Source organism: Schistocerca nitens, chromosome 9 (assembly GCF_023898315.1).
Source record: "Schistocerca nitens isolate TAMUIC-IGC-003100 chromosome 9, iqSchNite1.1, whole genome shotgun sequence".
NCBI lineage: Eukaryota > Metazoa > Arthropoda > Insecta > Orthoptera > Acrididae > Schistocerca > Schistocerca nitens.
This window is the reverse complement of record NC_064622.1, coordinates 271,470,701-271,498,304: the sequence shown is the minus strand read 5'-3', so window position 1 is coordinate 271,498,304 and position 27,604 is coordinate 271,470,701. Positions and strand designations below refer to the sequence as shown.

Genomic DNA, 27,604 nt, shown 5'->3' with positions numbered 1-27,604 from the left:
GGCAATAGCCGTGGCGCGCTCGTTTGTATCGAGACAGATTTCCAGAACGAAGGTGTCCCGACAGGAAGACGTTCGAAGCAATTGATCGGCGTCTTAGGGAGCACGGAACATTCCAGCCTATGACTCGCGACTGGGGAAGACCTAGAACGACGAGGACACCTGCAATGGACGAGGAAATTCTTCGTGCAGTTGACGATAACACTAATGTCAGCGCCAGAGAAGTTGCTGCTGTACAAGGTAACTTTGACCACGTCACTGTATGGAGAGTGCTACGGGAGAACCAGTTGTTTCCGTACCATGTACAACGTGTGCAGGCACTATCAGCAGCTGATTGGCCTCCACGGGTACACTTCTGCGAATGGTTCATCCAACAATGTGTCAATCCTCATTTCAGTGCAAATGTTCTCTTTACGGATGAGGCTTCATTCTAACGTGATCAAATTGTAAATTTTCACAATCAACATGTGTGGGCTGACGACAATCCGCACGCAATTGTGCAATCACGTCATCAACACACATTTTCTGTGAACGTTTGGGCAGTCATTGTTGGTGATGTCTTGATTGGGCCCCATGTTCTTCCATCTACGCTCAATGGAGCACGTTATCATGATTTCATACGGGATACTCTACCTGTGCTGCTAGAACATGTGCCTTTACAAGTACGACACAACGTGTGGTTCATGCACGATGGAGCTCCTGCACGTTTCAGTCGAAGTGTTCGTCCGCTTCTCAACAACAGATTCGGTGACCGATGGATTGGTAGAGGCGGACCAATTCCATGGCTTCCACGCTCTCCTGACCTCAACCCTCTTGACTTTCATTTATGGGGGCATTTGAAAGCTCTTGTCTACGCAAACCCGGTACCAAATGTAGAGACTCTTCGTGCTCGTATTGTGGACGGCTGTGATACAATACGCCATTCTCCATGGCTTCATCAGCGCACCAAGGATTCCATGCGACGGAGGGTGGATGCATGTATCCTCGCTAACGGAGGACATTTTGAACATTTCCTGTAAGAAAGTGTTTGAAGTCACGCTGGTACGTTCTGTTGCTGTGTGTTTCCATTCCATGATTAATGTGATTTGAAGAGAAATAATAAAATGAGCTCTAACATGGAAAGTAAGCGCTTCCGGACACATGTCCACATAACATATTTTCTTTCTTTGTGTGTGAGGAATGTTTCCTGAAAGTTTGGCCGTACCTTTTTGTAACACCCTGTATATGCGTGTGTCTCACTAGCAGTCATTGCTTGCCAGGTGACGCTGCTGTCGCCTATCGACAGTAGATCGCTGGCCATAATGGTCTGGCTGAACAGTGTATGTTTGCAGGTAGATGCGCCCTGCATACCACACGGAGAGTGGGAAATATCACTAACCTGTGATATCCATGCTGGAAAGAGATAATTACGAACTGCCCACCGTATTACGGCTGCCTAGTTAACACCGTACACGCAGCTGGAAACTGAACCGTGAGGGAAGCATCACAAGTGCTGTCGATAGCCTCGGCAAGAACTTGAGGTGCGGGGAGTGAGAGCTGGGATAGCGACGAGGCAATTTCTGTGGCACGCGAGGATCCGCCCGGCCCGATGATATACGGCGCTCACGTGTCGGATTCCGACCGCATAGCACGCGATCTGCAGGTGCTCCATAAACCCAAATTACCAGCTCCCTACTGGCAGGGAGGTTAAAGGCCACCACGAGGCGCTATTCGCCGAAACTGTAGAAGATACGAAAGTCTTGAAGCTATAAATCTCCTTGTTTAATAGTGGCTGTGAAATATTGAGTAATGGTTGTGAAATACTAACACGCTAAAGAACAGGAGGACTGGTAGGGGAAGAAGAAGAAACCCACTTTTAAAGCTTTTGTAGCTTTATGTATCTGCAGTCACTAGCAGTTATCTTGATGGAGACCGCCTGCGAGAGCAGCCGAATTGTTGGTAGTCTTAGGACGCAGCCCGTGGTCACACAATGAGCAGGATTTTATTGAACAAAGCTTGGAAATGTGTACATTATACAGGGGGTGAAGGGTGTAAGTACAGATATTTCTATTTATGCCTAAGTGCAGTGCACTGAACAACTTTACATCAGTATTTGATTCTTCTGCAGACTAATAACTATAACTATTAGGGGTGATATGTTTATTAAGTTGGTTAGTAGTACGGTTCAGGTCGACAGTGAGATTATAGTGAGGAAGGAAATTTCGTGCCTATTTAATTCAAGAGGGTTACTTGCATTACGTGACGCAGTTTCAAGGGGATCGGGCTACTGCACAGGCAACTGCACTGAACGACTCACGACATGTGGCGTTAAAGGACGGGTGGATACTCACGCGCTACTGTTGATGAAGTAGTAGACATTATAAAAGAAACAGTTGTTAAGCCGCATGGGTCCAAAATGTTTTCGATGGTCCTTCTGTTTTTGTAGGAGTAGTAGTGAACTTTACTTTTGCTTTTGCAGTAGACGGCAAATCATCGAGTAAAACTGAAGTGATATCAGGTGTTCCCCAGGGAAGCGTCCTGGGACCTCTGCTGTTCCTGATCTATATAAATGACATGGGTGACAATCTGAGCAGTTCTCTTAGGTTGTTCGCAGATGATGCTGTAATTTACAGTCTAGTAAGGTCATCCGAAGACCAGTATCAGTTGCAAAGCGATTTAGAAAAGATTGCTGTATGGTGTGGCAGGTGGCAGTTGACGCTAAATAACGATAAGTGTGAGGTGATCCACACGAGTTCCAAAAGAAATCCGTTGGAATTCGATTACTCGATAAATAGTACAATTCTCAAGGCTGTCAATTCAACTAAGTACCTGGGTGTAAAAATTACGAATAACTTCAGTTGGAAAGACCACATATATAATATTGTGGGGAAGGCGAGCCAAAGGTTGCGTTTCATTGGCAGGACACTTAGAAGATGCAACAAGTCCACTAAAGAGACAGCTTGCACTACACTCGTTCGTCCTCTGTTAGAATATTGCTGCGCGGTGCGGGATCCTTACCAGGTGGGATTGACGGAGGACATCGAAAGGGTGCAAAAAAGGGCAGCTCGTTTTGTATTATCGCGTAATAGAGGTGAGAGTGTGGCAGATATGATACGCGAGTTGGGATGGAAGTCATTCAAGCAAAGACGTTTTTCGTCACGGCGAGATCTATTTACGAAATTTCAGTCACCAACTTTCTCTTCCGAATGCGAAAATATTTTGTTGAGCCCAACCTACATAGGTAGGAATGATCATCAAAATAAAATAAGAGAAATCAGAGCTCGAACAGAAAGGTTTAGGTGTTCGTTTTTCGCGCGCGCTGTTCGGGAGTGGAACGGTAGGGAGATTGTATGATTGTGGTTCGATGAACCCTCTGCCAAGCACTTAAATGTGAATTGCAGAGTAATCATGTAGATGTAGATGCGAATAATGAAGCTGTTTCACATGGCTGCAGTTGGATTACCTTGGCTATTGTTCGTTGTGGTTCTGTCGTAAGCATCGGTAGTCTGGAGAGTTTCAATGCACGTGACGTTATTAGCTGTTCGTATTCTTCAGATTAGTGAGGTGTCTAATAGGGATATTGGTATATATTACCTTAGTTCTAGTATGTCTCTTGTTGCTTCGACTTACAATCATCGTAAGGTTGATAAGTCAGTGGCGATTTATGTACGTGTAAAGGTGACGGTGTGTGGGAATGTGAATGTTGTAGGTGCTTTAACTCTGTATTGTCATAAATAAAGTCAATGACCTTGAAAAAATTTCACGTTGATCTTGCCAAAAACCGAGGAGCGATTCTTGTTGCAGCTCTCAGGGGCACTTGGGATGCTCTGTGTGAGGCACCCCTGAGCATATCTATCTGTCGCAGTCCATGAATATCTCAAGGAATGCGTTTGTGAAACTAAGTGAATGAATAACAAGTCAAGATATTGAGATTATGCCAACAACTGAACGTGATATAGAGGTCTATCACGTTCAGTTCTTGGCACAATCTCACTTAATTTCTTGACTTGTTATTCATTCACTTAGTTTCAAAAACGCAGTCCTTGAGGTATTCGTATAGCATCCTTCTATATTTTGAATAACATAATTCTTTAGTGAATAGTGAACCAACTGCTGTATAAACGTTATCAACAGCCAACACTTGAGAAACTTTTACAGAGAGTGTGAGCTATGTAATATAAATTATGTTGTCCATACCATTAATTCAGATACTAATGTCGATGCACGGAGAAATAATTTACGTTAAACGAACAAAATGTGGACACGTTCCCAGTCGAGCGTGTGAAATTCTTTCCTTTGAGTGCAAAGAAACACTGCTAATTATAAGCCAAATCCAGTGAGCACCTTGTTGTTACGAGGTACGTGAGAAATCGCCAAACACATGACAACCCTGGTCTCAGGGCACCGTCTTTAGTGAATTCCGGTGATGCTACAAGAGGGTTCCGGAAAATGTAAATATTTAAAGCCCTAAATAAAGAGGTTTTAGAACTATTGCGACGTGAACGCCTGAGTAGGTGGACTGGACGTTCTGTCCTTGTGACGTAACAGTGACGTCCCACTAGAGCAGCGCGGATTTCGCATTACCGCCACTGGGTATCTCCAATGTTCTCGTATTGTCCTCGATCTTCTAATAATAAAGAATTAACATTTTTATCTGGAAGTGACTGCGTCGCAATTACGCTCCGAAGTGTCGCCCATCCACAGCGCGGAGGAATTTGAAAAGTGAACTGGTAGCCGAACGAATTAAACAAAAACATCGTTTCAAAACAGAACTCAGTTATTGGCTGTGTGAATTTTAGTGATTAATCTGTAAAACTGAAGAATTTTAACAAGATTCACGCTCGAATATCACAAGGACGCGGTTGTATTGGCTCGAGTTCTGTTAAGTCGTCACGTGTATTTTGTCCGTGTCGATACCTCTGCCCACAGCAGGTCCTCAGTTGGTACTAACTCTACTCAAATCCAGGAAGATCAGTACATTTTCCTTACCTAATGCCCGTCATACGATCTGATCTGAAGTCTTTAATGTTCATCTTTCCGAGTCCACGTTGTTTTGGACACCCCACTCCCTCTCAGACTGTTTTGTGTAGACCTCGTCTTTACAAACGAATATCCCACTGGCTTGTTGATCCGTCCTGTAGTGTGCCACACAGTCCTATGTAATATAAGCAGCAATGCGGGAATTAAGAACATCTCACTCGAAGTTTAAGTAGGTTTTCTTAGAGGCCGTAGACGAATGCTGAGATGTACTTCTCCTACCTAGGCTGCATGTGCTGAAAGAAAATGGTGATGCTTCAACACTAATGAGAGTAAATGTTGGCTAAGAAAATTGTTGTGGAACACTTCGTAAGGTCCAGAGCATCACAGTGCTAATAACTCTCGTAACGGTGTATAAAAACCTTGTAACAATTCTGTAATGAATATATTTCTTGTAGATGTTTAGACAACATGGTTATGGAGTAACAGCGATTAGTATAAATTAACTTAGTATTAAGAAAACAGTCTTAATCGCGTTTTTTTATTTATTTAGCGCCGACCGGTTAAATAAAAAACGCGATTAAGATTGTTTGCTTAATACTAAAATATTTCTTGTAAACGTTTATTCTGTTGCCGATGCCAATACGGAGTTTCGTAAACCATCGTTAAAGATCTTTAATGACTGAACTACTAGATTAATTAATTAACTACATTACGTCTGAATGTTTGTCTTTGAAAAACTCAATTATGTTCACGATTTTACTAACTTAGTTTCTCATATGTTATCCCTGCTTGTCATCACGAATTAGTGACAAAATTTTGGTTCAGAGGACTCACAAGCTAAGTGATATAGTTATGTTGTTGTGAACTGACTCAGTGAGAAACACTTAACGACGTAGCTGACGAACAGTGAAGTTTGTGCGACTACTGTATAATTATATTAATAATACAAAATGTTAGTAATAAAAAAATGTGATGCAATGTACTATTCTCTTCACCTCGAACGTTGATGCGAATAAACTATTCGTAGCAGTGGCAAAGACAATAATTAATGTGCCGCAAGTAAAAAGAAACAAAATCTATATTTTATCGCTGCCCATATCAACTACACTCTAACACAAAAAAGACGCTCCACGAAGGAATTATCCGAATGCGATAGAGTACGGTAGATCTGATTTAGATGAACAGACAAACAAATTATTATAATTTTAGAAAAATTGTATGATTCATTCGAGAGAAAAAGTTTCGCAAATTGAGCAAGCCAAGAACGCGTTGGCCCACCTCTGACTCTTAAGCAAGCAGTTACTGGGATTGGCATTGATTGACAGTGTTGCTGGATGTCCTCCCGTGGGATATCGTGACATATTCTGTCCAATTGGCGCGTTAGATGGTCAGAATCCCGAGCTGGTTCGAGGGCCAAGCCCATAATGCTCCAAACGTTCTCAGCTGGGGACAGATCTGCCGACTATGCTGACCAACACAGTGTCTGGCAAGCTCGAAGACAAGCACTAGAAACTGTCGCCGTAGGTGGGCGGGTATTATCTTGCTGAAACGTAAGCCCAGGATGGCGTGTCATGAAGGGAAACAAAACGTGGCGTAGAATACTGTCGATGGTGCCACAGACCACCAGTCTTGGTTGTCGGATCGTATGGCGGGCGACAGTCAGGTTGGTATCCCTGGGCGTATGCAGATGTCTGCGGCCTGAAATCTCATTGACTGGAATAGAACTGTCTTCGGTGACGAGTCCCGCTGCGCACTGAGCCCCGACGACCAGCGAAGATGAGTCTGGATACACCCTGAACAGCGGTGGAATACCAACCTGAGTGTCGCCCACCTTAAACACTGACCACCAGAAGTGACAGTGTGGATGCCATTTTTTTTTTTTTCATGTCAGAACCCCTTTGGTTGTCATCTGAGGCACCCATGCAGCATAGCGGTACGTCTACGCCAGATATCTCACAAATTGAGATTTCGGTCCCATCCGGAAAATTTCTTTATGGTGTGTCGTTTTTTTTTAGTAAAGGTACCTCCCCGGTCGTCATTAGTTATTTTTGATGATAACCTATTTATTGTATTGCATCATAAAATTGGCCATGGTTAGGAACTTCTATACAGGGTGGCCCATTGGTAGCGACCGCTCTAAATATCTCACGAAATAAGCATCAAACGAAAAAACTACTAAGAACGAAACTCGTCTAGCTTGGGGGAAACCAGATGGCGCTATGGTTGGCCCACTAGATGGCGCTGCCATAGGTCGACGGATATCAAGAGCGTCTTTTTTTTAAAATAAGAACCCTTATTTTTATTACATATTCGTGTAGTACGTAAAGAAATATGAATGGTTTTGTTGGACCACTTTTTTCGCTTTGTGATAGATGGCGCTGCAATAGTCACAAACGTATATGTACATGGTATCACGTAACATTCCGCCAGTGCGGACGGTATTTGCTTCGTGATACATTTCCCGTGTTAAAATGGACCGTTTACCAATTGCGCAAAAGGTCGATATCGTGTTGATGTATGGCTATTGTGATTAAAATGCCCAACGGCTGTGTGCTATGTATGCTGCTCGGTATCCTGGACGACATCATTCAAGTGTCCGGACCGTTCGCCGGATACATACGTTATTTAAGGAAACAGGAAGTGTTCAGCCACATGTCAAACGTCAACCACGACCTGCAACAAATCACGATGCCCAAGTAGGTGTTTTAGCTGCTGTCGCGGCTAATCCGCACATCAGTAGCAGACAAATTGCGCGAGAGTCGGGAATCTCAAAAACGTCGGTGTTGAGAATGCTACGTCAACATCGATTGACCCGTACCATATTTCTATGCACCAGGAATTGTATGGCGACGACTTTGAACGTCGTGTACAGTTCTGCCACTGGGCACTAGGGAAATTACGGGACGATGACAGATTTTTTGCACGCGTTCTATTTAGCGACGAAGCGTCATTCACCAATAGCGGTAACGTAAACCGGCATAATATGCACTATTGGGCAACGGAAAATCCACGATGGCTGCGACAAGTGGAGCATCAGCAAACTTGGTGGGTTAACGTATGGTGCGGCATTATGGGAGAAAGGATAATTGGCCCCCATTTTATCGATGGCTATCTAAATGGTGCAATGTATGCTGATTTCCTACGCAATGTTCTACCGATGTTACTACAAGATGTTTCACTGCATGACAGAATGGCGATGTACTTCCAATATGATGGATGTCCGGCACATGGCTCGCGTGCGATTGAAGCGGTATTGAGTAGCATATTTCATGACAGGTAGATTGGTCGTCGAAGCACCATACCATGGCCCGCACGTTCACCGGATCTGACGTCCCGGGATTTCTTTCTGTGGGGAAAGTTGAAGGATGTTTGCTACCGTGATCCACCGACTACGCCTGAAAACATGCGTCAGCGCATTGTGAATGCATGTGCAAACATTACGGAAGGCGACCTACTCGCTGTTGAGAGGAATGTCGTTACACATATTGCCAAATGCATTGAAGTTGACGGACATCATTTTGAGCATTTATTGCATTAATGTGGTATTTACAGGTAATCACGCTGTAACAGCATGCGTTTTCAGAAATGATAAGTTCACAAAGGTTCATGTATCACATTGGAGCAACCGAAATAAAATGTTCAAGCGTACCTACTTTCTGTATTTTAATTTAAAAAATCTACCTGTTACCAACAGTTCGTTTAAAATTGTGAGCCATATGTTTGTGACTATTCAGCTCCATCTGTCACAAATCGAAATAGTGGTCCAACTAAAACATTCATATTTCTTTGCGTACTACACGAATATGTAATAAAAAATGGGGGTTCCTATTTAAGAAAACTTTGATATCCGTTTGACCTATGGCAGCGCCATCTAGCGGGTCAACCATAGCGCCATCTGGTTTTCCCCCTTCAAGCTAGACAAGTTTCTTTCTTTGTAGTTTTTTCGTAAGATATTTGGTCCGGTCACGATCAATGGACCACCCTGTATACAGATTGATACATTCATTAAGGGGAAGCAAATTTTTCCATTAAAATATGAAAATCCAAATTTCAACGTCTAAGTGTTCTTATTATGGTCATTGTTGAATATGCTCTACTAAAAACTTTTGTGATGTTTATGTCATATATTTCTACAATTAAGGAAAGCTACGATTTTAACTTACAGGTATGGCTATGCGAGCGTGTAAATGTGGAGAATTGTGTTTATTTTAGTTATTTCCGTATACGGTAGATAAATCGGGTTGTTATTAATTCATTTTCATCCTCGAGGGTTGGCCCCTTACCATACCGAGGAGGTTGTGCATTCTGCTATAGCCCTGAGTCTTACCGTAGTGGGAGCTTAACCTCCTGGCATCGCCTTCGTATCCAGACGGTTCTTTTGGGCAGGGGCAGACGCAGAACAGTTGACAATTTACGGTAGGAGGTGAGGCTCTTAGGCGTACAGAAACCGACCATCCTAGGTGGACAATCTTGATGGATAAACTAGGAAGAATACCCAGAAAAAGCTGGAGGAACTGATCCATAGCCGGCCGCTGGTGGCCGAGCGGTTCTGGCGCTACAGTCTGGAACCGCGCGACCGCTACGGTCGCAGGTTCGAATCCTGCCTCGGGCATGGATGTGTGTGTTGTCCTTAGGTTAGTTAGGTTTAAGTAGTTCTAAGTTCTAGGGGACTTATGACCTCAGCAGTTGAGTCCCATAGTGCTCAGAGCCATTTGAACCATTTTTGAACTGATCCATAGACGTAGCAACCCTCTAAGGGAGAAAACTCCAAAAGAAATGCTGGTGTACTGTGATACCTCAAGGTGGCGATCACACTATCTTCGTGTCCTGGTTACAGGTCGGTATCCTGTAACGCGGGAACTGTAACTCCTAAAAATCAAACAGAAAAACGGATGTATTTTTTGATCACGACAAAAGCGAGGAAAACGGTAAAGATCGGTAGCAGTCTATATGAAATTTGGACTGGCAACGACGCCTAAGGCAAAACCGGATACGATGATGCTTTATTATGGTGAAGGCTATTTCCCTTTCTGCCTTACGTTAATCAATTTCCTGTAGTTTGCCGGTTCCACCTGTGGACTTAACTAACCGTGCTTGATTTGTTGTTGACGGCAGGTAGGAGCATCCTCTGAATGTGCAATTCTCAGCCTAGAATGCTGCCATTAAAGCTGAAGGCCCATCAGCCTGAGACGTCCCCCATTCAAGTAAGCAACTAAAAAGTATTTTGTTTTAAACATAGCTTCTAATTCTTGGTTTCCTCACCATTCTCCAGACTGTTAGTTTTCATGATATTTTATTCTATGAGACTTAGCTGAGGAGTATAGAAATTCATATGTGCGTAAATACAGAGAGTAATTACATTCATTTTACAAATGTTGAGGACTTGTAGTGGAGACTAAGGCTGATAAGTTTAGCTTAGGAACTCATGACTGGAAGAGTACCGTTTCCCCGTTACTCGAAAAAACAAAAAGAAAAAAAAAGTTCAAATCTCCCGCATTTATAGTCGCCATTGACTAGGGTACTACGCACGTCATTCATTGATCACACCTGATGTCCCATGCAGACTACAGATCTGTTTGCATGACATTTATTTGAGTTTGTGATCATCCCAGAGAGGTTTATACCTGTCGTTTATACCTGTCGTTGTTTGTGGTCTTTGTTCATACTGTACTACTGTACAGTAGTAATTACTCACTACAGTACATATCAGTGCAAACTGTACGTACATTTCGCTTTTATTGCGTTACTGTTGATCATGTTTGCGGAATACGCCGACGTGATCTTACTGTGCGGCAAAGCTCGAGGTAGTGGGGGAGCTGCTCGCCAGCTGTATGCGGACCGTTTTCCAGTTCGTCAGAGACCTCCGCACTCCCTCTTTGCTACGTTCGGAGAAGGGTACATTCACCAACAGCAGGGCCGACTGTGGTGTTCCACGACGGCGCTGCACACCAGATTTTGAAGAGGCTGTACGCCATACAGTGGATGAGAACGTGGCGACCAGTACCAGATACATAGCACGTAGACTGAATGTGCATTACTTAACTGACCGGCGTGTTCTGCATGAGCAGCGGCTACGCTACTGCTACCCCCAGAAGGTACAGTCAATGTAGCCACAGGATTTTGCATGACGAGTCCACTTCCGCAGATGATTTTTGCACCGTTGCGTGGACGAACCCGACTTCTCACGGCAGATACTATTCACGGGTGAAGGGAAGTTCACCGGGCAATGTGTTCTCAGTTCCCACAACATTCATGTGTGGTTTGACAAAAACCCGTACGCTGCGCGCACCAGCGCAGTTGAGAAACATTTGGGCAGGGTTCCTGGATGGACATGTGATGTGGCCATACCTTCTTCTTCCACATCTCACGTACTTGCGATTCCTTGACGACCTGCTGCACGGGCGCCTGCAAGGTGTTCAGCTGCATGTGCGTCAAAACAGGTAGTTCCAGCATGATGACGCACCACCTTATTTTTCATGTGTGCTCTGAGATCACCTGGACCAACGATTTGGTCGTGGTGGCCTGATTGATTGGCCTGCATGTTCTCCCATCTTGAACCCTCTACTGTGCTACCTGCGGGACCAGATGAAATCTTTTATCTACGATACGATACCCCTGTGGCACCGTAGGTCGACACACTGGCGCGGATTACGTCTGTAGTGGATGTTGCAGGACCAGAGGTTGCTGATCATGCATGCTGTAACATGGTAAATTGGTACCATATCTGTGTTGTCTCCGGTGGTCTTCACTGGAACCAGAACCAGACGACAAGCAGCAGCTGTTAGAGAGCGATGTGTGTTGTGGTATTCTACGTGCAACAGAAAAGCGGTATATTTCGAGACATTAGTTCCTGTTGTAAGACGTTGTGGTCTCCTGACCTCCATTGCTTACATATTCCGCCCTCACAATCATATTCCGCACAATAAGACGCTTCATTCGAACCAAAACTCGATAACATTAAGTCAGTGTTGCATGAATTCATGTAAACGATATGCAAATAACTAGTAAATCGCAAGTGCGCACCGAGATTGAAATACTCGAAGCTGGCGTACACACACACATTCAAGACACGATGGTCGCAGGGGCTTTTAGTTCTGGAGAGGCAAACTGCACGCCAGGGGGCTGGTCCCTCCAGAGAACAAGTCAACCTATCTACGTCGGCCGGCGACTGCCCGTAGAGCAGACAGCGTTTGCCCGAGTGAAAGGAAAGAGTGTTCGGCTTAAAAGCAAATTCCGCTACATTGTGTGGGAGCGCCCAGCCTATGCATTCTTTACAAACATAGCACGCAGTTTCAGAGATTTTCACAGGGAGACACCAAACGCCGATGCTACAGATTTCCGGATTGGTCGCCTTAAACGAAACGTCATTCTCCCGTTTTAGAAGAGCAATGCTGATTGGCAGACGATATTCCTGACTCCTTGAGCTGAAGGAGTAATGGAAGAGACCGAAAGATATACCCCTTCACGTCTGGCGTGGAGAGGGGCCGTTCCGTTGTCGCTCTTGGAGCGAGAACACGTAACGAGAGTGTGTGCACTCGTACGTGTACTCAAAGATCGAGGAACAAGTCTCTCCTCAGTACTTCACTGGGAGAGCACCTCTGTCGAGAGCGAATTGGAGTGCGACTCTATGATGAGTCCTTGCGATTAAGCGCTGTTCACTGTTTTGGCCACCACACTTATTGTGCTGTGTGAACGGACAGAGTTATAGTTAAACGCCTGTGAGCGAATTTTTGAGTGGAATTGCGGTGGACAGGTTATCTGACCAGTGTACCACGCCAATAGTTATACTAGGGACGAATAGGAGTCCTTGACTTCATCAAGGCGTAGGGAGAGTTTGATTGGCGAAGGTCAATCCAGATAGAACGAGAGTTATCTTATTTGTCAGCTGCGTGCGGCGTAGACAGCAGTCATCGCAGCTTACGGTATTGTGCGCTACAACTCTTGCGAGCCCCACTTCACTGCATTTCACACGCTACAACCTCCACTGTAGCTAACAACATTCTAACGGATAATTATTCAAGTTGAGTAGGTGCGGCTCTCAGCCATTCTGCCAAGTCAATAACAATCTTAAACTTTGTATAGAAAGTTCATTAGCGAATCCTATCCTTAAGAGGTAACTTCACATTCTGAAAAGAACCCGGAAATAACTTGTTCAATTCATAACTAAAAGTACCATTGTGATTTCTCAGAATTTTTGCAAAATAAATAATAATTTTCGTTAGTTTCATGTTTTTGTTACACTAACTAGCACTACTCCAGTACTGAAGTATCCCACTAATTACATAAGAAATTTTGTGAATTTTTGTGTCATTTCCTTACAGCGGACGACTCCAGAAGATATTTATTGCTGAAAGTTTTTCAGGCATTTCTCTTTAGAACGTTTGGAGCGTCTGTCTGACTTCTGTAGTAGTGTGGGGGTGGAAATTGCATCTTGCAGGAGCCACAGGGTAAAGGGTAAATCTCAGTTTAATCCGTTGTGCAGAATGACAGAATAGCACCCACGTCGCTCACACTGTGTTAAAGTTAACTGTCTTGGACCTCAATAGAAGTCCTGAAAGTCTGTAAAGGGAATTTAGTTATATCTTGTACAAAGAGTTCTACTGTTTCCTCGGGTGATATTCAGGACCTCGCATGCCCTCTCCCCCCTCCCCCCCCCCCTTTTCCCCGCTCGCCCTTGGATCTGCACCGGTCAAGTCCACGAATCGACGTGGAAACATCGTCTGCGTAAGTACATGATAAAAATTCACATGCCATGCACAGATAGCCTACACGTGCCACGGCCGTCAGTGAGCACAGCCTCGGAATAAGTATCCTGAATTCACACATACACAAATGTCTGCACTCTATTCCAGTTGTTTGCTGCTGATCTTTTATCAGTTATTGTAAGTTGTTTTAAGTTACAAGAGGCAGTACCACGAGATGAAATAAGAAGTCAGGCCGGTTAATTACACGTGCGGCCGTACCTGAGTATTGTTGTCGTCGTCGTCGGGCAGGGCGGCGCGCGGGAACTCTTTGGGGTCCTGGCCGCGGTGCCGGCGCGGGTGTCCCTCGTCGCTGCGGTCGGTGGAGTCGCAACAGCAGACGTAGGCCGTCCACAGGCCGTCCTTCAGCTCCATCTGCCAGACGGTGTCGCTGCGGCCGCTGCGCGCCCCGTACACCGCCAGCGAGCGGTCCTCCGGCCGGCGCGCCTCGCTTCTGCCGCACAGCACGATGCCTGCACCCACACACACACATATACCAGTTTCAGCCGCGGAAAGCGTCATGCCGCAGGTACGGAGTCAGCTCTCCTACACTGCGGTGCCACCTTGATACACAGGACCATTATGAAGTCTATGAAGTATGAAATATGTCAATAGAAAATCAAGTAGGCCTATAAAAATATTTATAAGCTAAGAAATATGTAAATAACAATTATAGTGTGTAAGAAAAATGTTAAGAAAAATGTTTTGTGAAATTTACATAAGTTCTTTGCATATCGATGGTGACAGTGAAGTATCCGCACCAAGCTCTTAGTTGGCGGGAGAGCCCGCGCATTGATACATAGGGAGCGCGGCGAGAAGCGCGTAGTTTGTCGATAGGACACTCTTGTGTCAACCTCTGTGCAGTGAAGTTGTGTGTAGAGACAGAGCGGTGTGCCTGTTCGCCACCAGCTACATATTACTCGAAGAAGCCGGCCGGTGTGGCCGAACGGTTCTAGGCGCTTCAGTCTGGAACCGCGCGACCGCTATGGTCGTAGGTTTGAATCCTGCCTCGGGCATGGATGTGTGTGATGTCCTTAGTTTCGTTAGGTTTAAGTAGTTCTAGGTCCTAGGGGACTGATGACCTCAGATGTTAAGTCCCATAGTGCTCATAGCTTTTGAACCATTCGTACTACAATGCGCCACTGTGGTGTAGGTGAAATCAAGACCAAAAAATTGATAGAGAGCACTTCTATCAAGCCGGGAAGCAGCCTCAAATTGGCCTAAAAAAGCCATCCAAACGACAGCTCATGCGAGCCGCGCTAGATTTTGGGGCAAATCATCCCTGAATATTAAAAATTTCTAATCTTGTAAGTCAAAATGTAAAATTGCCGTTTGTGTAAATTTTACTTCAGAGTAAAATCTCTGGTATAGCGGTAGCATCTTTGACTAGTGATAAAAACTTCCTGGCTCCCAGGTTCGAACTCAGCCACGGCTTAAGTTTTTTTATAAACCCCGTCAACAAAGCTGGCCGGAGATTTTCGGCATGAGAAGTCACCCTCGTTGTGCCAATGGCCATGTCAAAGAGTGAGGGGGAGTAGGTAGAGGTTCAGAGCACTCTCTTGCCCTTGGGGTGGGAAATTGCCTCTAAAAGGCGGAAAAATCACCAACTGAGGATGCAGAAGGCAGTGGAAACCGCTTCGTTAAAGACAAATAACGTTAACCCGCAGGAAATGTGGCATGTAACTGAAAAAGCGTCATGCTGAACTCACCATTGGCAAAAGATTGCACATTAATCCACCACTCGGATCGCTTGGAGATCGCAGCCAACGAAGGGGTAACAATGAGAAAAAGATTGAATAACGAACAAAAGAGTAATGTTCTACGAGTCGGGGTGTCAAATGTCAGGAATCTGAAGTTGGCGGATGTAAGACGTTTATATTTCTATTATCTACTGTCAAACCACAATTTATGAAATATGTTTATATTTTATTAATAAGATTAACTAGGAATAATTAATATTTGTCATGTTGGAAATAATTGTGGTAGCAGGGAATGTCTGCACCAAAGTATTGTTGGCAGGAGAGACCGCACATTGATATAACTTCAAAAAGGGCGGAAGAGACCGAGTATGGATACATTTTAAGAAAAGAGCGGGAAAGACCGCGCATTGATACATTTTGCAATGGTAGCAGGGATTGTCTGCCCCAGAAAGCATTGTTGGAGGGAGAGACCGCACTTTAGCGTTCTTAGGAAGTCAGTAGTAAGCGAGAAGTGAAGCGATTCGGTAGCAGGTCTGGAGAGAGAGGTTGAGAGGAGCGGTGTGCCTGCCAGCCACCAGCTATGATTTACAAGAGGTTATAAACGGATGTACAGAGACAGAAAAAGTTTAACTATGAATTATGTAACGTCAGTCAAATTAATTATAGAATAACGTCAGCTTTGCTATTAAAGTATAACGTCAGCTTTGGTAATAAATACAGCCACTTATTATGACAGCCCACCAGCAGCTAATAAAGTATAGTAAAACAGAGTAAGTATATTCATGTCGCAGTTTGATGTAGCAGTCAGATGGTGATCCAGTAACAGTAAAAAAGGTAAGAAACAGTTTTGGGTTATTGCAGATAACGACTGAGGGACACGACGACGACACATTCTATCTTTCGCCGAAATAATCAGAAAATCACTTTTAATAAACAGCAATTAAATTTGTATGCGAAGATTGAGAAAGAGAATAAATTTCAAAGGGAAGAGTTAATTTGTTATTATTAAGCAAGAGATAGAAATCCTAAGGGAAGGTTTGATAGGTTATTGTAGAAGGGAAGGTTGCGTAACAAAAGAGATATAGAGGAGACGGGAAGGTTTCACGGAGAAGCTAGAAAATCTGAAAATGAAAATGCTAAGGCAAAGAATTGGGATATGGAAGTACTAAGGAATGAAGAGATACACTTGAAGTTTCCTGATGCTATAGATACTGCGATATTGAGAGCTCGGTAGGCAGTTCTGTTCAAGAGGAATGGACAGCTCTAAAAAGGGCAACCACAAAAAGTGCAAGAGGTTGGCTCTGAGCACTATGCGACTTAACTTCTGAGGTTATCAGTCGCCTAGAACTTAGAACTAATTAAACCTAACTAACCTAAGGACAGCACACACACATCCATGCCCGAGGCAGGATTCGAACCTGCGAACGTAACGGCCGCTTGGTTCCAGACTGTAGCACCTAGAACCGTACGGCCACTCCGGCCGGCGAAAGTGCAAGAGATATAACTGTGAATAAATCGTGGGTAACGGAAAAAGTACTTCAATCGATACACCAAAGAAGGAAGTACAAAAATGTTCATAAAAATTCAGGAATACAGAAAAATTAGTCACTTGGGAGTGAAATAAGTAGTAGTTACAGGGAATCAAACACGAAATGACTAGAGGGAAGATGTGAAGAAATCTAAGAAACAATGGTCGTCGAAAGGACTGGTTCAGCGAATAGAGAAGTCAAAATAACCTTCGGTGAAATTAAAACAGGGGCGACAACATTAGGAGGGAAATGCGAATTCCACAGTTAATTGCAGAAGAGAGAGCGGATAGGTGGGAAGAGTACAAAGAAGACCTCTATGAGTGGAGGACCTGTCTGATGACATGACTCAGGAAGAAATGGAAGTCGATATCGAAGACGTACGGTTGTAGTATTAGAGTCAGAATTTAATAGCGCGTTGGAAGAGCTGCGATCCAGTAAGTCAGAAGGGATGAATAACATTCTTAGAAATTTTTGAAATTATTGGGGGAAGTAGCAACCAAGCGACTATTTGTGTACATAATTTATAAGTCTGGAGTCATACTATCAGCCCTTCGTAAAAATATCTGTATCATCCAAGCAATTCCGGAAAAAAGAGAGAGCAACAAAGTGCTAGAACTATCGCACAGTCACTTACAGCTCATGCAAACAAGCAGCTGACAAGAATAATGTACAGAAGAATGGAAAATTGACGAGCCGTTAAATTGGGATTAGTTTCGCTTTTGGAAAGGTAAGGCACAAGACAGACAGTTCTCAAGTGCGACTTATAATGGAACTAAGACTGAAGAAAAATCAAGATACGTTCATAGCATATGTCGATCTGGAGAAAGCGTTCGACAGTGTAAAATGGTCCATGATGTTCGAAATTCTGAGAAAAGTGGTGGTAAGCTCTAGGGAGAATTTTAAATGTAGATTTAAAGAGCATAATAATAGAGAGAACGGGTGGTCAGCTGATACAAAGCATCTTAAGAATGAGCAGTATTCGTTGAGGGATATAACGGAAAGCATGAAGGTGTAGAAAGTTGAAGAAAAATGATGGTTGCTATCAAATTTAGAGGAGCTATAGATCTATTGTGCCTTGAAAGAGTCGACGTCTTAAATGAGAGGATGAAGTGTCTAAAGGGCATTTATGGACACGCTTTAGCGATATCCTACTTCAGAAGCAGTCACCAAAGTATTTTACCCAGTGACGTAGGATTTTCGCATGCTATTTCCGATCACATTGCAGTGAAGAGGTACTTTTAAGTTACAGTGGGCTAAGATCAGACAGGTATTTCTCAAAGATTTCATGACAGCCAGTAGTATGGTTGGTGCTGAGCATTAGGCTTTAACTAAATTGGTATGTCATGGCAGCGGCTTTCAGTTTGCAACTGTACCTCGGGAACGGTGGATGCTTGTGATGTTTTATATTTTATGGTCTGAGTAGACGATGCGTGTGTGCTGCTTGTTTTGTAGTTGTGACGAGGATGAATGGCATAAATTTTTTTGAGGTAAGGACGTCTCTAATCCTTATATGTCTGTCTATATAAGGAGGACTGTTTTATCTGATGCTTTTAGCACTTGAAAATGGGATAACGTTGTCCCAAAGTACGTTGTGGCAATAATCACAAGATAGACAAATGTGCTGAATATCTTCAGTATTGCATAAATAACAGTTGTATGGTGGCTTCACATCAGTTAATACGTACAAGAACCAAAAGGAAACAATAAGAGGGGAATAACAAGAAGGAAGTGCACGGATTAGAAAGGGTGTAAAAGAGGGATGCAGTATTTCGCCCCTACTGTTCGACCTGTACATCAAATGAGCAATGACAAAAATAAAAGAAAGCTTCAAGAGGGGGATTAAAATTCAAGATGAAAGGCTATCAATGATAAGACTCGCTGATGTCATTGGCATCCTAAGTGACTGTAACAAACATTTACAGGATCTGTCGCGTGGAATGAACAGGTTAATGAGTACAGAATATTGACTGAGAGTAAAGTACAGAAAAATGAAAATACACTCCTGGAAATGGAAAAAAGAACACATTGACACCGGTGTGTAAGACCCACCATACTTGCTCCGGACACTGCGAGAGGGCTGTACAAGCAATGATCACACGCACGGCACAGCGGACACACCAGGAACCGCGGTGTTGGCCGTCGAATGGCGCTAGCTGCGCAGCATTTGTGCACCGCCGCCGTCAGTGTCAGCCAGTTTGCCGTGGCATACGGAGCTCCATCGCAGTCTTTAACACTGGTAGCATGCCGCGACAGCGTGGACGTGAACCGTATGTGCAGTTGACGGACTTTGAGCGAGGGCGTATAGTGGGCATGCGGGAGGCCGGGTGGACGTACCGCCGAATTGCTCAACACGTGGGGCGTGAGGTCTCCACAGTACATCGATGTTGTCGCCAGTGGTCGGCGGAAGGTGCATGTGCCCGTCGACCTGGGACCGGACCGCAGCGACGCACGGATGCACGCCAAGACCGTAGGATCCTACGCAGTGCCGTAGGGGACCGCACCGCCACTTCCCAGCAAATTAGGGACACTGTTGCTCCTGGGGTATCGGCGAGGACCATTCGCAACCGTCTCCATGAAGCTGGGCTACGGTCCCGCACACCGTTAGGCCGTCTTCCGCTCACGCCCCAACATAGTGCAGCCCGCCTCCAGTGGTGTCGCGACAGGCGTGAATGGAGGGACGAATGGAGACGTGTCGTCTTCAGCGATGAGAGTCGCTTCTGCCTTGGTGCCAATGATGGTCGTATGCGTGTTTGGCGCCGTGCAGGTGAGCGCCACAATCAGGACTGCATACGACCGAGGCACACAGGGCCAACACCCGGCATCATGGTGTGGGGAGCGATCTCCTACACTGGCCGTACACCACTGGTGATCGTCGAGGGGACACTGAATAGTGCACGGTACATCCAAACCGTCATCGAACCCATCGTTCTACCATTCCTAGACCGGCAAGGGAACTTGCTGTTCCAACAGGACAATGCACGTCCGCATGTTTCCCGTGCCACCCAACGTGCTCTAGAAGGTGTAAGTCAACTACCCTGGCCAGCAAGATCTCCGGATCTGTCCCCCATTGAGCATGTTTGGGACTGGATGAAGCGTCGTCTCACGAGGTCTGCACGTCCAGCACGAATGCTGGTCCAACTGAGGCGCCAGGTGGAAATGGCATGGCAAGCCGTTCCACAGGACTACATCCAGCATCTCTACGATCGTCTCCATGGGAGAATAGCAGCCTGCATTGCTGCGAAAGGTGGATATACACTGTACTAGTGCCGACATTGTGCATGCTCTGTTGCCTGTGTCTATGTGCCTGTGGTTCTGTCAGTGTGATCATGTGATGTATCTGACCCCAGGAATGTGTCAATAAAGTTTCCCCTTCCTGGGACAATGAATTCACAGTGTTCTTATTTCAATTTCCGGGAGTGTAATAAGGAATGACTGAAGTGAGATTAGCTATAACCTTAACATCAAAATTGTGGATCACGAAGCAGATAACCTGAAGGAATTCTACTACCATGGAAGCAATACAACCCACGACGGTCGAAGTAAGGATGGCCTAAAAAGCAGACTAGCACAGGCAAAGAGGGAATTTCTGGCAGGAGAAGTCTGCTAGTATCGACTATTGACTTTAATCCAAGGAAAAAATTTCTGGGAATGGACATTCGAAGCACATCATTTCATGGTGCATAATCATAGACTGTGAGCGAAGCGATTGAGACGTGGACATACCGAAAACAGTGACAAGAAAAGCGATAAGATCATAGAACTTGTGTTAATATGTAAGGAAATAACTTCCATCGTAAGGACGAGCTGTAGAGAGTAAAACTGTCGGGGAAGACAGAGAGCCTGCAAGTAGTTGAGAACATCGGGTGAAAATGCTACGCTGAGATGAACAACTTGGTGCAGGAGCGCAGTTCTTGATGGGGCATACTAAACTGAAGACCTCCCTCCCCCTCCCCCCAAAGAAAAACAGGAAAAAGTATAAAACTGAGAATTATATTGCCTTGTTTTGCTGGTCTCACTATGATCTACTGTCCTTGTGACGGTTAAGTGTTGGTTGAACTGTAAACATAATTAGTTTTGCATAATGCTTACAAAATTCATTTTTCTTTCATTACCTCACAGGAAATTTTTAAATAATAGTAGTAAAGAAAAAGCCGATTAATCCGGTGGCATAAGAGAGCGAGGGGCATTGAAAATCATGCGCGGCGCCAATGCACTGCAGCTTAGGTGGCTTTTGTAGGCCAGCTTGAGGGTGTTATTCCGGCTTGATAGATCACAAGTGTCCTTTCCCTCCACCATTGAGGAACGTTGTAAACAATTGCCATTTAATCGTATATGCTATTAACAAACGCGGACTGACTGCTGTGGTCAAAGACAAAAAAAATGGCTCTGAGCACTATGGGACTTAACATCTGAGGTCATCAGTCCCCTAGACTTAGAACTACTTAAACCTAACTAACCTAAGAACATCACACACATCCATACCCGAGTCAGGATTCGAACCTACGACCGTTGAAGTCACGCGGTTCCAGATTGAAGCGCCTAGAACCGCTCGGCCCCATCGGCCGGCTGGTCAAAGACATTTTCAACCGGATCGATCCTAGCTTTCGATACACACTTTTAAAATTGTAGACGTCATTTCAGTCTCCCAAAGAAACCGAAACAAGGATTGGTGTAACACTGATAAATATCAATGTTTAGAACCCATTACATAAGTAACTATTAGGTAAGTAGCTTGTAATGGAACCTGTATTGGTTTATTGGAGCTGTAATTGCTGCTTCCTGTCAAGCTAACGACAGAGAACCGGCGAAAGTGGCAGTAAAATGAACGACACAGGGAGGCGCTGTGGCTCCCTGCTGGAGAGCGCCGTTTATAGCGCTGTCGACGTGCCGGTGACAAATGTGCAGAACACTTGTTAGTGGTCTCCCACTGAGGCAGCTCGCTCCCTGCAGTCTGTCAAAATTTTATTGCATCAAAACGTTCACAAATATATAAAATGTTTTCTATGTGCCGGTAGTTTTATTCTCCATATCAACAGTGTAATACAGGGTGAAACTGGTATAAATACAGATTTTTGTATTGGTGAGTGAGGTCGGTGTACTGAACAACGTAACACCAGTATTAAAGTCATTTGCAGACCAATAATTACAGGTATTTCAAGGTGTACGCTTTTAGGTTGGTTAGTACATCCAGGTATGTGCGGCAAGACCAAACTATCAATGCTTATTTGACCATGAGCATTAGATCAGGAAATGAAGTGTGGACTCGTGGGCACATAGCGGCTAGTCTAAACTAACAGCAGTAGTTCACTTATTGCTGCAGTTATTACCATGCAGGAAACGTCAGGTCGTAAAGTTCGTGGCATGTTGGTGGGAAGACTGTTCGACGCAGAGAAAAAACAACCAACTTACGGATGTGGGTGCATATTAAGGTACTACATTTCAAAATATCTTCACTTACACTGTTTGATCAAAAGTATCCGAACACCCCCCAAAACATACATTTTTCATATTATGCGCATTGTGCTGCCACCTACTGCCGGGTACTCGATGTCAGCGACCTCAGTAGTCATTAGACATCGTCAGAGATCAGAATGAGGAGCTCCGCGGAACTCACGGACATCGAACGCGGTCAGGTGATTGGGTGTCACTTGTGTCTTATGTCTGTACGCGAGATTTTGAGATTTTCACACTCCTAAACATCCCTAGGTCCACTGTCCGATGAGATAGTGAAGTAGACGGGAAGGGAGACGTACAGCACAAAAGTGTACAGGCCGACCTCGTCTGTTGACTGACAGACCGCCGACTCTTGAAGAGGGTCGTAATGTGTAATAAGCAGACATCTATCCAGACCATCACGCGAGAATTCCAAACTGTATAGGGTCAACTGCCAGTACTGTAACAGGCAGGAGGTGAGAAAACTTGGATTTCATGGTCGAGCGGTTGCTCATAAGCCACACATCACGCGGGTAAATGCCGAACGACGCCTTGCCTGGTGTAAGGAGCGTCAACAATGGACGATTGAACAGTGGAGAAACCTTGTGTGGAGTGACGAATCACGGTAGACAAAGTGGCGATCAAATTGGCAGGGTGTGGGTATGACGAATGCCCGGTGAACGTCATCTGCCAGCGTGTGCGGTTGGGGTTGGGTTGGGTTGTTTAAGGGAAGAGGCCAAACAGCGAGGTGATCGGTCTCATCGGATTAGGGAAGGACGGGGAAGGAAGTCGGCCGTGCCCTTTCAAAGGAACCATCCCGGCATTTTCCTGGAGAAATTTAGGGAAATCACGGGAAACCTAAATCGGGATGGTCGGACGCGGGAGTGAACCGTCGTCCTCCCGAATAAGAGCCCAGTGTGCTAACCAGTCTGTGTGGTGTCAACAGTAAAATTCGTAGGCGGTGGTGTTATGGTGTGGTCGTGTTTTCCATGGAGGGGGCTTGCACCCCTTGTTGTTTTGCGTGGCACTATCACAGCACATGCTTACATTGATGTTTTAAGCACCATCTTGCTTCCCACTGTTGAAGAGCAATTCCAAGATGGTGACTGCATCTTTCAACACGATCTAGCACCCGTTCATAATGCACGGCCTGTGGCGGAGTGGTTACACGACAATAACATATCTGTAATGGACTGGCCTGCACAGAGTCCTGACCTGAATCCTGTAGAACACCTTTGGGATGTTTTGGAACGCCGACTTCGTGCCAGGCCTCACCGACCGAATTCGATACCTTTCTTCAGTGCAACACTCCGTGAAGAATGGGCTGCCATTCACCAAGAAACCTTCCAGCACCTGATTGAACGTGTGCCTGCGAGATTGGAAGCTGTCATTAAGGTTAAGGGTGGGCCAACACCATATTGCATTCCAGCGTTACCGATGGAGGGCGCCGCGAACTTGTAAGTCATTTTCAGCCAGGTGTCCGGATACTTTTGATCACATTGTGTGTATCCATTACAACCTGTCGCTCTGGGCAAATATCAAAAACAGTGACATCACTGCGGTGTTCTACACAAATGCACTCGTAATGCAAAAAAGAAATGAAAATCATATAATCATTCTGGTGGACTGTTACAAAAATACGTTTGTGAGCCGAAACATAATCACCACGCCCCATCACGAGGTTAAATGCCACCAGGTGGCGTTGCGAGAATGAGATACGGTAAAGAATGTGTGTAAGCGGAGCAGAAAGAAATGGAGAACTATTCTAGCAGCGATATGGGACACAAATGAGGAAATCCATAGACCTAAGCGATTTTCACAAAGGGGAGACTTCTATGTCCTGTCTCTTGGGAAGGATTATTCGAAAATGGTGAAGCTGGTCGGTTACCATCGTGAGCATTTATGGGAATAGTTTGAAGGATGCTAAAACCAAGAGTACGTGAGAAGGTGTTAGACATGTGGAGATCGCAGGATCATCCGCCCTGTAAAGTGTCCTCTGGAAGATCCAACAACAGAGCACAATGGTGGGGCAAGCACGAATGTTTCGGAGCACACAATTCAGGGCACGCTGTTGAAAGTGGCGCTCCGCAGCAGACAATCTACGCGTATTCCCATATTTACCTGACGACATTATCAGTTACGACTACAGTGTCCATCGAGGGCATCGAGCTTCGACCGATCAGTAAAATCTGTCGCCTGACCAGATGAATCACATTTTCTTGTTACACATGGTCCATGGTCGTAATCGGATGCGCGAACGGGTTCTCGAAACATGAAACACTATGGATACAGGCTACTGAGTGTAGTATTATTGATTGGGGAATGTTCACCGTGGTTTCGATAGGACCCGTGGTGGTATTGGCAAGATGACAGCTGTAGATTACTTGAAGATTACTGCAGACCACCTCCATCCCTTCATGCTTCGTATCTTCCCTGACGGTGATGGCGTTTTCAAACAGGTTAACTGTCCGTGTCACAAGGCGAGAATCGTGCTACAGTGCTGGAGGAGCGTGATAGTGAACTCACTTTGATGTCTATGTCATCAAATTTGGCTGATCTCAACCCAAAGAACACATCTGGGATTCTATCAGGCGCAATCTCCTCTCCCACAACCCCCCAGCTCGTAATACACGGGAATTGTGTGATCAGTGCATAGACATCTACTGCCTCATACCTCTAGAAACGTACCAATGACTTGTCGAACCCATGTCATGCAGCATCGCCGCTGTAACGCGTTCCGTTGTTGGACCAAGACAATATTACTGCAATACTGTTTAGTCGTCGGTTTGTATCGCTCGTGGTATCCACATGTGCTCGATAGGATTGAGGTCACTCGAGACGGCGAGGAGGGGGAGGCACAAAAGCCTCCTCATGAAGCTGATGTGGCGCATTGTCCTTCTAAAGGTACATGTCGTTGGGATGTTGTTGTAAGAGAGTGCAGCTGGTCAGACAGTAGCTTCCTTAACTTTGTCTGGTAAGGACGGTGGGCGTGTCAGGGGCCCATTTCATTCCGCGGAAAGATTCCCATATGACGATACCTTATTCGCCGGTCTGAAGAACACACTGCTGCCAGTCGAAATGAATCGTCCGTTGCGGATTTCAAAGTATTTCTAGCTTGTCATTGGCAAGTTACTTTTCATTCCAGGCGACACTTTTCAATTGTTCGAGCAGCTAACGAAAGCGTTCTTACGTCGATATTAATCCGTATACTTTATGGCCTGTGGTGAGAAGAGGCACACGTGAGGGGTCCAAGGTTTCTGTGCCCCACACCCATTAGGTTGTTGTGGGAGGTATGCTTGCTTACCGGTTGTTGACTAATATTGAACTTCTGCACTACGTCCTCTCTATCGACTGCAACAATCACGATAGCAGACGGTTAATGAAATTTGATCTTCGTTCGAGCTTGAATTCCCGATAGCAACATTTCTTCTTCCGTCATATTGGCTATTAACCGTATCTTCACTGCCACTCGGTGGCTGAAATAAAATCGCTTCACACAACGATATACTATGGAGAATGTCCTCAGCAGTGTCACCGATAGTGTTCTGGCGCCTTCTTCAATTCCTCCTATAAAATTTGCGATGGCAATATCTTCGATCTAGGAGTATAATTGAAATCTTTTCTTAGAATCGACATCGTCCGTTGTTTAGATTCTTATTCTTTAAATTAAAAACCGATCATTAAGAGACGTTTCTCCTTACACCAGAGGTGCCAGGTGATTAAATTTTGCTACTTGTCTTGAGGTGGAGTTTTGATGGTGATGTTCCACAAGTCATGCCATTAGACCACAGCTAGGAAATAGGACGGGGAATAGCTGTTATATTTAGATGCAAATTATACACACATCTTCTAAGATCAAATCTGTCCTTTGACGAGTACGCCTTATTGTCCCTGTAATCAGCGTCAGGTTTGCATTACCAATAATCCTTTGTGGCAGCTGCAGCCTGCCCAACGTAATATCACTAACGTTTCCATTATTTTCCTAGTTGACTGGTTACCGACCACAATTAGCTTAATTGGTGTTCTGAGAAAATACTTTTTAGTATTTGTGTCAACGGGTGTTAATTCGTTTACCGTCTCGCCTTGAACGTGGCTGTACGGTAACGTACAATGAAGGCTTTCATGACCGGATGTTTCAGCTGCTGAGAATTTTTCCGGGTTGTATGGCTGTCGTCCATGGAACTCTTCAATCCCTGACGACGGCCATACTGTGGTGTCACAGCCAGACACCACACGTGCTAGGTGGTAGCTTAAATCGGCCGCGGTCCTGAAGTACATGTCGGACCCGCGTGTCGCCACTGTGTGATCGTAAACCTAGCGCCACCACAAGGCAGGTCTCGAGAGACTGACTTGAACTCAGCCCCAGTTGTACGGACGACAGAGCTAGCGACTAGACGTACGAAGCCTTTCTCTCTCATTAGCCGAGAGACAGAATAGCCTTCAGCTAAGTTAATGGCTACGAACTAGCAAGGCGCCATTAGCCTTACAGTGATTGTAATTAGAGTCTCACTTGTGTTCACCATAGAGATGTACAAGAAGACATTAAAGATAAGTATATGAGAAGCTCCGTTCTTTTCTTCATAGCATTAATTACGTATCCTGTTCCAGTACTTCACGCCCGTCTGCGTTAGTCTCGCGTGCCTTTTTAAGCCACCTCTATCTACAAGGTGTTGGCCCAGCTGCCGACACATCACATGGCGACGACTCTACAAAGGATCTTGTGTTTTACTTTGCCCTAATTTCTTTGTGTCATGGCTTCGCCACAATCTCCAGATGTACTGTCCGAATTTTATCGCTTGCAGAATCAACAGACGCAGGCGTTATTGGATGCTCTTGGACAGCTCGTCCAGGGTCAACGTGCGCTGCACACCGATGCGGCCGCCGCCGCTTCATCGCTACCGCCGCCACAACATGCTGTTGCACCTCAATTCAGACCCTTTAACGCAACCCAAGAGTCCTGGCAGGAGTGGTCCCGCCAGTTCAGCTTCCACCTCGCCGCCTACAGAATTCAAGGTAATGAGCGGCAGCCGTTTTTGCTTTCTTGTGTCGGTGTGTCCACCTACCGAGTGATAGTGAAGTTGTTTCCCCGGCCCGACGTAGCAACTCTGTCCTACGAAGAACTTTTGTCTGCTTTAGATGCCTATTTCAAGGAAACAGTAAATGTCGTTGCAAAAAGGTATACGTTCTTTCGTACAAAACGTACGGCCGGTCAGACTAATAGGGAGTGGGTTGCAACATTGCAAGG

General features: G+C 45.1%; 1 protein-coding gene across 1 annotated transcript in view; it reads right to left on the bottom strand.

Annotated features, from left to right (window-relative positions):
- The window catches only part of LOC126204177 (uncharacterized), a 388,056-nt gene that overhangs the window by 130,810 nt on the left and 229,642 nt on the right, over positions 1-27,604 (bottom strand). Inside the window, exon 4 of the mRNA XM_049938582.1 lies at positions 13,920-14,170. Within this exon, the coding sequence (XP_049794539.1) occupies positions 13,920-14,170 (251 nt within the window). The remainder of the gene's footprint in view (positions 1-13,919; positions 14,171-27,604) is intronic.